Raw genomic sequence first — 12,843 nt, 5'->3', positions numbered from 1 at the left:
TGTTGGTTGCTTTTGAGGTTGATATATTATTATGTTATAATAATGCATAATTGTAGCTTTAGGGAAGAACTGAGCTCAATTAGGGTTAGGAATTTGGGATGTGTTTTGGTAGAGTATAATGGTTGCTTTAGGAGTTGGTCAGAATAAATCTAGAGATTAAAAATTAGGTGTAAAAAGTGAAATTTCAGAAACTACATTTTTTTTTTAATTTAAGATTATTACACAGTGAGCAAAAAATTTGTAAGGCGTGTATGATATTCACAAATGATTTAACATGAAAAAATTGATTTGAATTGGTAAATATGGAGTGGAGGTTGAGCAGTAATTAGTTTGGTTTTGTCTTGAGCGGAGTTGATGTTCGAGTATAGAAATGGATTGATGTTAAGAGTATTATTGAGACTTGAATTTTGAGTTTACAATGTTGAGGTCAATAACATGGTAAAAAGGATTTGTTGAAATGAAATCATGATTGATATCAATTCTTGAATTTGATCTTTTTCTCCATTGATTTTAGAATATTAGGGAATTAATTGAGGTGTCTTTTTGGAATAGGTTAAATAAGTAATTTACTCAATTTAATTGGATAAATTTGTTGGATGGGTTGTCTTTTGAAATTCTTTTTTTCGTATATTTCATATTATTAAAATAAATTATATGAGGTTCATGCATTATCTCATATTTGTTTCAATTTATGCCTTTGTATTTAATACAAATTTTAAATATTTAGGTTAAATTCTGTTATTTGACTTATCGGACTTGGTATCTGTACTTTTAAAAATTAAAAATTTTAGTTCTAATCGAATAAAAATATAAATTTATTAAATTTTGTTATTTTTAAAATTTGATATATTATTACATGTATAATGGCTATGTTTGTTGTTTTTAAATAATAATTACAAAAAATATTTGGTGAAAATTTTTATTCAAGTTTTTTTTTAATTTAAAAAATAGTTGTTAATGATTCAATTGGTGAACATAGATTAAATATATAATTTTAATAATGATATAGATTAAATTTTTTGTCATTATATTAATTCTAAAATTTTAAAAATAGAAATATACAAAAATTAAAATATAGTTGTAAACTAAATGCAGAATTTAACGAGATATTTATTACAATCATATGGTCATTTTATGTACCAAAGAAAAATATTTTACCATTTGGTCTAATGTAGCGTCGGTGCTAAACATTTAATTCAAGCCAATAAGGCCACAAATTTTTATACCAATTAATTAAGAGAGAAAATAAGTCCAAATGATGGGGCGATGGGCTACAAAAATACTAATTAACAAGAGTTCCAGATACTAGTATTAAAACTTGATTTACGTGCGGAAATGTAGATAGAATAAATTTGTCAATGGGGTTGCATGAATAAATTTATTTAGTACAGTTGTATGAATTAATTGAATTAAATTTTATATTTAAATTTATCGATTTTGAACAATAAAATTAAGATCTCAAAATTGAAATTGAAATCAAAATCGATGTTGTTTTATGGCAACCAACGAAGCTTTGAAATGCAGAAAAGCAAAACAACACATGCTTATAGTTGGAGAGCATGAAATAATGCAAGGTTGGTGAAACAAATGATGAGGCAAATTGGTTTCTTCACACCCTGTTTTTATTTCTCTCCAAACCATATAATAAATAAATATAGACCAACCAAAGTTAAAACTAGGGCCCCAATAAGGTTTCTAAAGGGCGATGAAATATAGAGAAATGACTTTGTTACCTATCCTAATCATCTTATATACATTTGTGCCCTACAATAGCAACCACTAAGGTTCAAATTCCATCCCTTCAAAGTATGGTTTATTATTTTGTTGTTGTGAATACTTGGATTGCTTTTCAATTTTTTTGGAGGGGTAATTTGAGATTTTGGTTAGCACGTGGTTTTCAAGATTTTGATTAAGACTTGTTACCAATAAATTCCATTATTAAAAACCCTATCTTTTGAAGCAATAGAGGGTTTTAAATATCAATATTGAGGTAAAAGTATCTTAAAAATTTTTGGGTTAGAAGTTAGTTTGTATTTTATTTCTTTTATTTAGAAAATGGATAAATTAGTTCATGTACATTAAATCAATGAGCAAATCAATTTTTTTTTGTTAAAAATTTCATTTATTTGTACGGTTAAAAATTAGCGTGACTGATGAAATAACAAGATATTGACATGTAATGTGCCATATGTACGTCATATTAATGTACAAGAAATAGTTTTTACTAGTAGGAATTGATGAAATTTTCAAAAGAATGATCAATTAGCTCTTTAATCTAATGTACAGGAATTAATTTCCTCAATTTTTTAATTGAAATGATAAAATGCAATACAACAAGAACTCCTATAGTGCTTTTACCCAATATTAAAAGACACTTTTGAAAGAAAATACTACTAATAATAATGATAGTAACGGTGGTGGTAGTTTGGGTTGTAAAAACAACTCTCGAACAATTGAAAGCCGATTCAAACCCTAATTTTTAATCGATTTGGTTTGACATTTATAACTATTGAAGTTTGATTTGCTCATAAGATGACAAACTTACTATTATCAAAATTGAACTATTTTCATTTAACTTATAATTAATTTATATTTTTAATAATTTTTTATAAATAAAAAATAAGGAAAATAACGTTGAAAAAGTAGAGATTTTTAAAAAAATTAAAACGGATGAATCAAACTGATTCATACCAATGGAAGTTGTTCTAGTTCAGTTACTTTTTTATATTCAAATCGTCTTTTTTTGGTAAATAAAGCAGTTCTAATGTGATTACAAAGATAACAACATATTACCAAGTGAATGGCCAATGTCTGACTTGAGTAAATTTTTTACCGAAACTGGAATTTTTGTAAAAATTTGTATCTCATTGTAATATAAACTTGGAAGTTTAGCCATATGATCAGTAAATTTGTTATGGCCCGTCGGAATATATTAAAAACGAACTCTCCAATCAAGACCTAAGAGTTGGTGAATCAGATGCAACTCCGACATCCTACTATTTGCAGCACCACTTGCTAGAATAGTTTTAACTACTAAAACGTTATCATGTAATCATAAATTATGGTTTAAACGTTAAAGTGTAGCGGAAAATATCGAACATAAATACCTCCAGCCATTGCTTGAACTAAATGTCAAAATCTAAACATTGTAACACCACTGTCGAGTGCGTTAAACAATCGACGAGGACGTCGAATTTAGCTATACAAAAACAAGAAAATCATCAAAGTCTTCTAAGCACTCGAAAACTTCACTAGATGAAATTGTTTTTTATACTTAGGGGCCTTATGCTTTGGGATATTTATAGTGGTGGCTCCCCATCAAAAGCCAGGAAAACATGTCTTACTATCACACATACAAGATGTGGAAGTTGAGCAACAAAACGTGGCAGCAAAAGTGGGGAAGCATTCTCATGAACCAAATGCATGTCCTACATATCACACTCCACCTTTAATTGTCTGAAGTTAGAATCTCATGCTATCTTTAAACATTCTAAAATAACTTTAACCTCAATCTTAACCAGTGATTCTTCCCCAATCCGCATAATGAATCAACTAATCCATTTAGCACAAAGATCCAACTAAAACTCAACCATTAAAAACGAAAATATTGCAAGATAACCCTAACTCTTTTTTCCAAAATTAAATCGAACCGTTATCTAACTCTAGTAGTACCATTTATCACAAAATATTTGCTCAATGAGAATAGTACTCTTGTCAATTCTCTTTTTATTTGTTATTTTCCCTAATTTCAAAGTTATTTATATGATCTATATTTACTAAACTTAAATATAATAAAAATTTTCAATATGATCCATTTATCAAACCCCAAAAATATAATAAACATATCACATTTAGTATATGCATTCCATTTATAATTTTGTAAGCAAGTGATCAATCTATTGGTTCTCATTAGATGGAATTGAATGTAATTTGACCAATTTTATTGTTGTTTAGGTTTAATTGGAAATTGATTTTTCTTTTTTTAAATTCACGAAAAGTGGTATACAATTAGACTATTGAATTAAAATTAATAACCTAAATAAGATAATTATATAAAAATTGGATAATAGTTAAGCTTTATCAATTATTATTTGAAACTGACTTTAAAGAAAGTGATAAAGTAACATTCAATCTAAGCTTAACGACCAAATTGAGAAATTTTGTTAAGTTTCAAAATTAATGTGGAATAAAAAAATTTGAAGAAGTAAAATAAAAAAAAAATTGACAAATTTAAAGACTAAGTGTTATTTTATCTTTAGATGAATTGAAATTTTTAAATGCCAACTAAGCTTCTTATATAGCAGCTCTGTCAAGGTTCTAAACTCTAGCAGAATCAATCAAACATAATAATTGACAATATATATAATTTTTTTATATAAAACCTTGTTTGCTCTAAAGAAAAGGGTTAATTTCATAACATATTTAAATTATTATTTAGATTTTAAATTATTCTTTAAATTTTAAAATGGTTTAGTCAGATTCTCAATACATTAATATTGTACCAATTATATCATTTCATCGGCTTAGATGTTAATCCAAGAGTTAAATGTCACATAGATAAATATTTGTATACTCTATCACGTAGATAACTCGGATCTAGTTGTTATAAAAAATACAAATAGTGTCAATAAATTTTAGGAATGTTGTTTTTCTTTTTTATAGGTTAAATTTAAATTTTTCATGTAAAAGATACACCCATGTTTATAATTTGATTAACGTATTTCATCGTATGCTTCAGTTCAAATTTGAATCCACATTTAATGCCCAAACTACTAACTAGGCTACTTTAATGAACTAATTAATGTAGTATTAATATTTAGAGGAGTCAATTAAAATATTCAAAATTAAAAGATTAATTTAAAATTCGAATAATAGTTTATAACAAAAAACATTCTTGATTAAAATGCGTCATAAGTCCTTATATTGTTCAAATTGAGAATTTAGTCCTATACTTTTATTTCCATTAATTTGTCACTCTACATTTTAGATTTTAAAATATAAGTCTAATTGTTAATGTTGTTAATTTTTGGTTAAATTTGAGCTGATTACGATATTATTTTTTTTTTAAATTAATGGCTACCAAGTACCGAGTGAATATTTTTTTTATTTAAAAATATCACGCTAACAAATTTAACATAAAGTTAATAAATGATTAGACGTAAATTTTAAAATATGAAAAGTAGATAAACTAATTTCTTAAAAAATATATATATATAAAAATTAAATTCTTAATTTATAAAGGGAATAAAGACTTAGGCATATTTTAACCAAAATTCTCTCAATTTAATCTCTAAGCACGTGGCTAAATGATTGAATATAAACTTTTCAGCGACAAAAACTGTCACAATTTTTTTAAAAAAAAACCCACACTCAATAGCATCTTTTCTGCTAATTAAACAAAATAATAGGCCCTTTGAATTAAAATATATAAAAAAAATTACAATTAAAGCTGCAATTTCAGAAATCTTTTTGTTTAACCCCAGAAACTGGAATTTTTTACTTACAGACCACAATTAATAATTAAAAAGTTTTATTAGCCCCCTTTTTTTAAAAAAATAGTTTGTATGAGCATCTTTTCCATACTTGAACTCCACTATGCTAAACGAACTTCAATTTTTTATTAATAAAAAATTAATATTGAAAGCAATTAAATTTTATGTCCAAAACATGAATAAATATTGAATAAAGCACAGAAAGACGAAGAATCGTAATATAATTAGATTGGAGATTCACATAAGATAATTGTGTGAGGATGAATTAGAAAGGGTATATAGCAGCCTTGGTCCCAAAATAAAAAAATATTATTCAGTCCCTTAATAAATAATTAAATTATAATTCAATATATATAGTAAAATTTCACTTTAGTCATGTAAAAATAAAAAAAAAATTATGTTAAGTCTATTTAAAATTAATGAGATCATAAGTTAATATATTATAAATTATATATTGATATATAAAAAATTTCCTTTCAAAAATTTATGGGTTTCTCTTACAAATTGCGTGAGGGAAGACTCAGACCTAAATATTCAAGGGTGAAGATAGAATATTGCTGGAGGCCAAAAAAGAATAATAAAATTTCAAAGACCAAAGCACAAATTTACCATTATATTAATTTGTAATTGCATAAATTTAAATAAACAAAAAGGATAACTCTACCACGCTTTTTTTGGGGGGTTGGAGCAAGGCCACTACAGACCTGCCTTGCCTTCGCCTCTGTAGGTACTTAAAGACTCAATGTACAAAATAATATACATTCAAATAATTAAAATTAAAATTAATCATCACAAAGCACAATTAAATTGATATTTGAAATATATCTATATCTAAACTTGAATATATCTGGACATAGCTCAAATATAGAGGGGCCCAAATCACCACAAAGTTCATAAGACCTCAATCTTCCCGTTAAACCAATACTGATAAAAGTATAATGGAGTCTCAATACTAGAACCTAATCTATTAAAAAAATGATAAATTAGCCCTTGTACATTAGATTAAATAACAAATTAATTTTTTCTATTAAAAATTGATTCCTATACATTAACATGAGGTACACATAACACGTCACGTGTTACTGTTTGATTTGTTATTTGATCTAATCTACAAAAATTAATTAATTTATTTATTAAATAAAAAATAATAAAATATAATGGAACTTCTAATATAAACTCCTCATAGATACATTTAAATACAAATTGAAAGTAAATTATGAAAGATGAACCTTTTAAAACTAAATAAATTTGAATGATTTAGGGGACCTATGAGAATCTAACAACTGCCAACCTGGGATTCTTTTGATGCAGAAAAGGGGCAAAAAAATAAAAAATTAAAAAGGGGTGGTTATAACTTCTAATCTTTTTTGTTTGTGGTTGACTTTAATTTTTTTTAATTATTTTTTCTGTCACAGTAAAAAGGGACAGAAGCTTCTTTTCTTTTTTATTTTTTTAATATAAGAGCCCCCCTGAAAATGGGTGAATTTTGAAAAGTAGCAATCTAGTATTTATAAAAAAAATGAAATGTTTAGGCAAATTTTACCATGGTTGTTACAAATCAACTAATTTTTGAACAAATCACTTGAAATCGAGACAAAAAATGATTGATTTAGTTGAATTGATAATGATTTTTTTAATTAAAATCAAACAGATTGAATCAAGATTTAATGGTTTAACAAAGATTATTTACCCAATTTTTAAAACCATGGTCAAACTTCTTTTTATCAATAAGTCTATGGTAATTTTGATTTAAATACTTTTGGGTGTTTGTATGGTTTTGAAAATTGAATTGAAATTAAAATATTTCAAAGTAATGGAAAAAATTGAAATAAAATTGTTTCGTTGAGCTGTCGTTCTAATGAAAATAAAATCGAAATATTATTCTCATTTAATTGCGAAAGTCAAAAACACGATGTCCTTAACCTTAGTACTTTCTTGAATTGGTAAAATTCTTGTTTTGATCCCTTTAGTTTACTAAAATAAGAGATTTAATCTCTAAATTTTAATTTAGCATTATTAGTTAGCTTAAATACCAATGATTTATCCTTTAAAATACCTTTGTTTCAACTTATTGTGCTGACATGATATTTTGTGTGTTAAAAAGTTTTTTTAAAGAAAAATTCACGTTAACATTTTATTCGAAATATTTAACCTTATTAACTATTTAAATTAGTTAATGATATTATAAAATTAGATGATTAAATTGTAAAATTTTAAATTTAAATGACCAAAAATAGAAACTGTCCTAATTTTAAAAAGTTTCTTATAATCCACCTTCTAGAAATGAATAACAGATTGGTCCTTTTTTTCTAAAATGGCCATAATCATGGTTTGAGTTGACCCCCTCAAAAAACACCAAATCCTTTAATCACCCTATTTTTTGCTAGTTAAAAGGAAAACAAATACAGCTGCTTAACACTAGTTTATTATGAGATCAAATCCCTCAAATTTGATGCGACTCCAAAGCAAATAATAATGTTTCAAATATTAATGAAGTTGAATCTCCAATAGTCTGGAAAAAATGAAAAAGGCTAAAAATAAAATAAAAATTCTAATGATAGTAATTAGCATTAATTAATACTATTATCTTACAAACAAGTCGTGCTGTTTGCTATGAAGATCATTTGCACCATTAAATACCCAAATTTTATATTGAATAATTTGGTTTTTTTTTTAAAACCCACAAAAAAAATGAAAATTAGAAGACAAAATCATTCATGCAATGGGTCCATATTAAATTTCTTTGTAATATATACAACATCACAGCCATTTTCTCCTCTTTCTTTTTCAGCTCTAATTCTAGATTAAAATGGTTATTAGAGCTCAACTTTCATCTGGGACACTTGATTTGAGCCTGCATTAAAACAATCATAATTAATTCATTTTAATTTTTTAAATTTACTTCTTAGTCCTTATACATTTTTGAATTTTTTTTTACTTACCCTGGAATTCTGATTGTAATGCCATTTCCCTGCTTTGATTTTGGCCTAACCCCATTTCAACTATGGTTTGAAGGTCACCTTCACAAAATGTTGGGTACTGCAAATATAAATTTAATATCAGGTAAAAGTTTTAGAGGTTTAGAACTCTGAAATTGAAATAAAAAAATAAATTTTTAAAATCGGATTGATAATTACTAATTTTCGATTTGATCAGTTTAATCGGCTAATCCAATTTTAAATAAATAAATCATTAAAAAATCATAAATAGAAAAATATTCTGATTCAAAGCCAATTCAACCTTTTGTTCGGAATAGGATACTAGTCTATCAAGCTCCAACAACCATGAATAAAAGGATAGAAATCAGGGTTTTTTTTTTGTCACCCAACTATTCACTTTTATCTTTTTTTTTTGTCATCAATTGGCTCACATAATAATTGAAACACAAAAAAAATCAAAATAATTGGGTGACAAAAAAAACAAAATTAAATAGTTAGATATCAAAAAAAATAGATGAGTGACTACTAAAGTAATTTATCCATAAAAAATTTCATGGGTTCACATTTTTTTCGTAGACAATGAGTCCCAGCTAAATTAATAATCGAACTAAACTAAACCCTAAACTGGAGACAAACTCTCTTAGAATTTTTTTTATTCACAATACTCAAACTCAAAATGAAAATTGTAGAAAAAGGAAATTTACCTGGGGCATAGACTGAGTGAAATAGTGAATTTGGGGTAAATGGGTGTTGAGATTGGGATGTATTGAAGTGTCTAATGGGCCCACCAAGCATTGGGACATTGTCCCATTAGACATATTGGCATGATGATGATGTAGTGCTGGATTTTGCTGTTCAAATATGGCTGTTGCCGAGGAATCCATTGGGAATATTTGATGTGCCAAACTATTGTTTGATTCAAACATCTACAAAACAACAAAAGACGATACATATATATACATACATGCGAAGTAAATCCCAATTCAAAAGATTTGAACCATTATATGAATTTATATAAATTTGTCAAATTATATGGTTTTGGTTCTTCAACTATATCCAAATTTAAGATTTGGTCCTTTATTTTTTATAATGTTATTAGTTAGATGGTTTAAATAAAGTAGGTTAAAATATGTTATAAGTCCCTATACTCTTTGTAAATTTAAAATTTAGTCATACTTTTTAAATTTTAAAATTTAGATATAACTATTAACACTGTTAAAATTTATTTTGTTAAATTTATATTTACCATAATGCATTCTTTTTAGTTACATTGCTACTAAAGGATTTTTTTTATTTCAAAATTTCACACTAATAAATTTAACAAAAAAAATTTAATAGGATTAACAATTAGACTCGAATTTTAAAATTTAAAAAGTAAAGTAACTAAATTTCATATTTGTGAAAAATAAAAGGACCTATAACATATTTTAACAATAAATTAATACAGTTAACATGAGTTTTTTCTTAAAAAAACCCTATCGAAAATTCATGTTAGTATGACGAGTTGGAAGAAGGGTTTTTAAGAAGAAAAAAACCCTAAGAGCATCTTAATCAGAATAGTTAATAACGTTAACTATTTAGATTAATTAACAATATTATAAAAATAGAATAAATAATTTCAAATTAAATTATAGGACCAAAATAAAAATTTGACCCTTTCAATTTCATGTGTATTTATTTAATGTAGTTGAATCTTTAAAGTTTAGACTTACCTCCTTTGGCATTAAACTATCCATGTTAAAATCCAGCCTGGTATTCACTGAAGCTAACTTCATTGAAAGGAACTGCCAATAAAAAATTATCATTAAACCATTAAAGTCAAAAAAAAATAATAATAAAAAGAGCTTAAATCTTAAGAAATTAAAGCACCACACGTTCATCAATAAATATGTTAAAAATAATAATAATAAAATTTTACCTCAACTTGACGTTGCAATGATTGAACATAATTTATAATTTCATCCAGCATTAAGGCTTTTCCAGTCACCTATACAAGTTGGAAAATTCAAGATTTTAGGATTACAGCAATAATATTACCAAGTTGCTCTTTGGTCTAATCCTAGTTTTAGCCCCTCTAATATGTTGAACTCTGGGATTTAACCCTTCTATTTAATGTTGGCATAATTTGTCAGTAAGTCCTAATTGATGAGATCGTGAATTTTTCTTAAACTACGTTAAATTTTACATTGATAATCTCATCAATTTGAATCTACTAAATTATGTCAAATTAAAGTAAAAAGATTAAATCTCGAATTTTATCATAATATAAGGACTAAAAAAATATAGACCCTTTGTTCTTAGAACAAAGTACGAACCTTGTTGCAACCAGGGACAAGATTTTGCAGAAGCTTCATTCTCTCACTGATTTTCTCTCTGCGGACCTAATCAAAATGATAGATAGTATAAGAATCAATGATAAAAATGCAAAATTCCCAGTAATTTTTTCTTTTAAAAATTGGGTATAAAAATTCTCACTCTTTCAGCTAAGCTATGGCTATCAGTAGCTTGACCCCTTCTTGCTCTAACATGAATATAATCTTTGGGTGGCTCAGGTGGCTTTGTATTTCCTTTTGCATCATCCTCTGCTTTGATCGAATCATTTTGGTTTCCATTGCTGTCGGTTGATTTGCATCGTTTCTCATTTGATTCAGTCCCCTGGGGATAACAAAATTAGTTGATTAATGAATGTTTTTAGAACAAAATTTTGAATGAAAATCAAGTTTGATTTGATACCTTTGGAGCATTTGTTGATGGGGATGTTGAAATTTCATTTGTTTTTGCTTTGGGAACTGTTTTTCTTTTCCTTGAATTGGTACCTTTTGAAGGTTTCAAACTTGGGTCACCATTGGTAATGGAGGATTCTTCTTGAGAATGAGATAACTCGGATCGATCTTGTAATGGTTCAATTACCATTGCGTTCAATGAAGGACTGCTTGAAACACGGGGAATCTTGGGATTTGATGATAATGGATTAGATCTGTAAGGGGAAAGGGAAGGAGAAGGGGAAGAAGTATCATTGAGTCTGAGTTGACTCGTTCTGCCATTAAAGCTTCTACTACCAAAACAAGAGAATTTCGCCGCTCGTTCTGCAAATCCAGGATCGGCAGAGAAATCAGCCACACTTGAATTCATACCCATTGATTTCCCTAAACTGGGTAATTTCTCTTTCACTAAAGTATTCAATGGTAAGCTTAATTTAGGGGGAGAATTCAATGGAGTGCTGTAACAAGATGTGTTGGTGCTGTTAGCTATTAATGGTTGTGGAGAGATCTCACCGGCGTTACCACCGATACTCCCTAATTTTCCGATCAATTCCCTGATCATAAAACTCTCGTTAGAAAGATTTGAATTCGATGCTACTGGAGAAGACACCATTGAACTCAGTGCTGACTCAAATTGTAAACCGTAATCTGTTGAATTCAACTCAGTTGCTTGAATTTCCATGGGTGAAGATAAGGATTGCCAAGCTGTTGATAAGGGTGATGATAATGCCTGCCCAAAGTCTAATGGCGGTCCATGAGCACCAAGAAAAAACTGGTTTTCCATTTTGAAAAAAAAAAAGTATTGTCAGTTCAATGTGAAAACCCAGATCAGGAACTGGTTTAATTCTAAAAAAGAAGGAAGACCCAGTTTGATAATGTAGCTTTGGGTTTTATATTTTCCAGGAAAATGAATGAATTATGGTATCAAATTGGTCGAAACTTTCTTAGAAAAATGTTTGGTGAAGAAAATGATAAGCAAGAAGGGAAAAAAAGTAAAAGAGGGAAAGGGGATGTCTTAAGTTCAGCTGCAATGGAGTTATATAGATCTAAATAAATAGTTAATATATATTTGGAATTTAGTATTATAATTTTAATTTTAAAAATATAATTCATTTATTTTTTAAATATAAAATTGTAAGTTAAATTATTAATATCGATAAAATAATTTTATTAAATTCGGATCGATTATACAATTACGCGACTTTTAAATAATTTTTTTTTGTCAAAAGAAGAGAGAAAGTCGTGTTTATACACGAATTCGTCGTCATGTCCCTATGCCATGCACATCTTCTAATAAGAGATGTACGATTTCACCTAGAGGTGCATATCAACGAATTTAACAAAAATAATAATATTAACAATTAGAAATTAATTTATAAACTCACAACATATAAGAATTAGTTTTCTGTAAATAAAAGTAGGGGCTGGTCAACAGTAGCAGATTATGGGACTAAGCTTTGGAGTGGGACTAATTAAATTTTTTTTTTTAAAATTTTGAGAAGTTAATGAGAACTTTTAAAAAAATGAGGATCTAGTTAAAAAAATTTAGCCTTTGTGAAATTTAAGAGAATTTTCAAAAATTTGAGGTGATTTAATTAATTTTCTTCAAAAAATTCTAAAGAACAATAAAATTTTCCAAAAAATTCGAAG

General features: G+C 27.1%; 1 protein-coding gene across 1 annotated transcript; it reads right to left on the bottom strand.

The window, feature by feature from the left end:
* Positions 1-8,206: 8,206 nt before the first annotated feature.
* LOC121232156 (transcription factor bHLH62) lies at positions 8,207-12,213 on the bottom strand. Its single transcript, XM_041117639.1, has 8 exons — positions 11,165-12,213; positions 10,907-11,086; positions 10,747-10,812; positions 10,350-10,418; positions 10,144-10,215; positions 9,136-9,357; positions 8,435-8,531; positions 8,207-8,346 (listed from the first exon to the last, which is right to left on the bottom strand). The coding sequence occupies exons 1-8, from the start codon at positions 11,975-11,977 to the stop codon at positions 8,309-8,311; spliced, it is 1,557 nt and encodes a 518-aa protein (XP_040973573.1). The 5' UTR covers positions 11,978-12,213; the 3' UTR covers positions 8,207-8,308.
* Between the last annotated feature and the right edge of the window lie 630 nt (positions 12,214-12,843).

The sequence above is a fragment of the Gossypium hirsutum genome, chromosome A07 (assembly GCF_007990345.1).
Source record: "Gossypium hirsutum isolate 1008001.06 chromosome A07, Gossypium_hirsutum_v2.1, whole genome shotgun sequence".
Lineage (NCBI taxonomy): Eukaryota > Viridiplantae > Streptophyta > Magnoliopsida > Malvales > Malvaceae > Gossypium > Gossypium hirsutum.
This window is presented reverse-complemented; position numbering and strand designations above follow the sequence as displayed.

What these genes read in the sequence shown, in the direction of transcription:
- LOC121232156 (XM_041117639.1), bottom strand. Translation starts at nt 11,977, where the DNA reads ATGGAAAACCAGTTTTTTCTTGGTGCTCATGGACCGCCATTAGACTTT. An exon ending in TTGTCCCTGGTTGCAACAAG is followed by an intron (nt 10,419 to 10,746) that starts GTTCGTACTTTG and finishes CAACTTGTATAG; the next exon opens with GTGACTGGAAAAGCCTTAAT. An exon ending in CATTGCAACGTCAAGTTGAG is followed by an intron (nt 10,216 to 10,349) that starts GTAAAATTTTAT and finishes TTTTATTGGCAG; the next exon opens with TTCCTTTCAATGAAGTTAGC.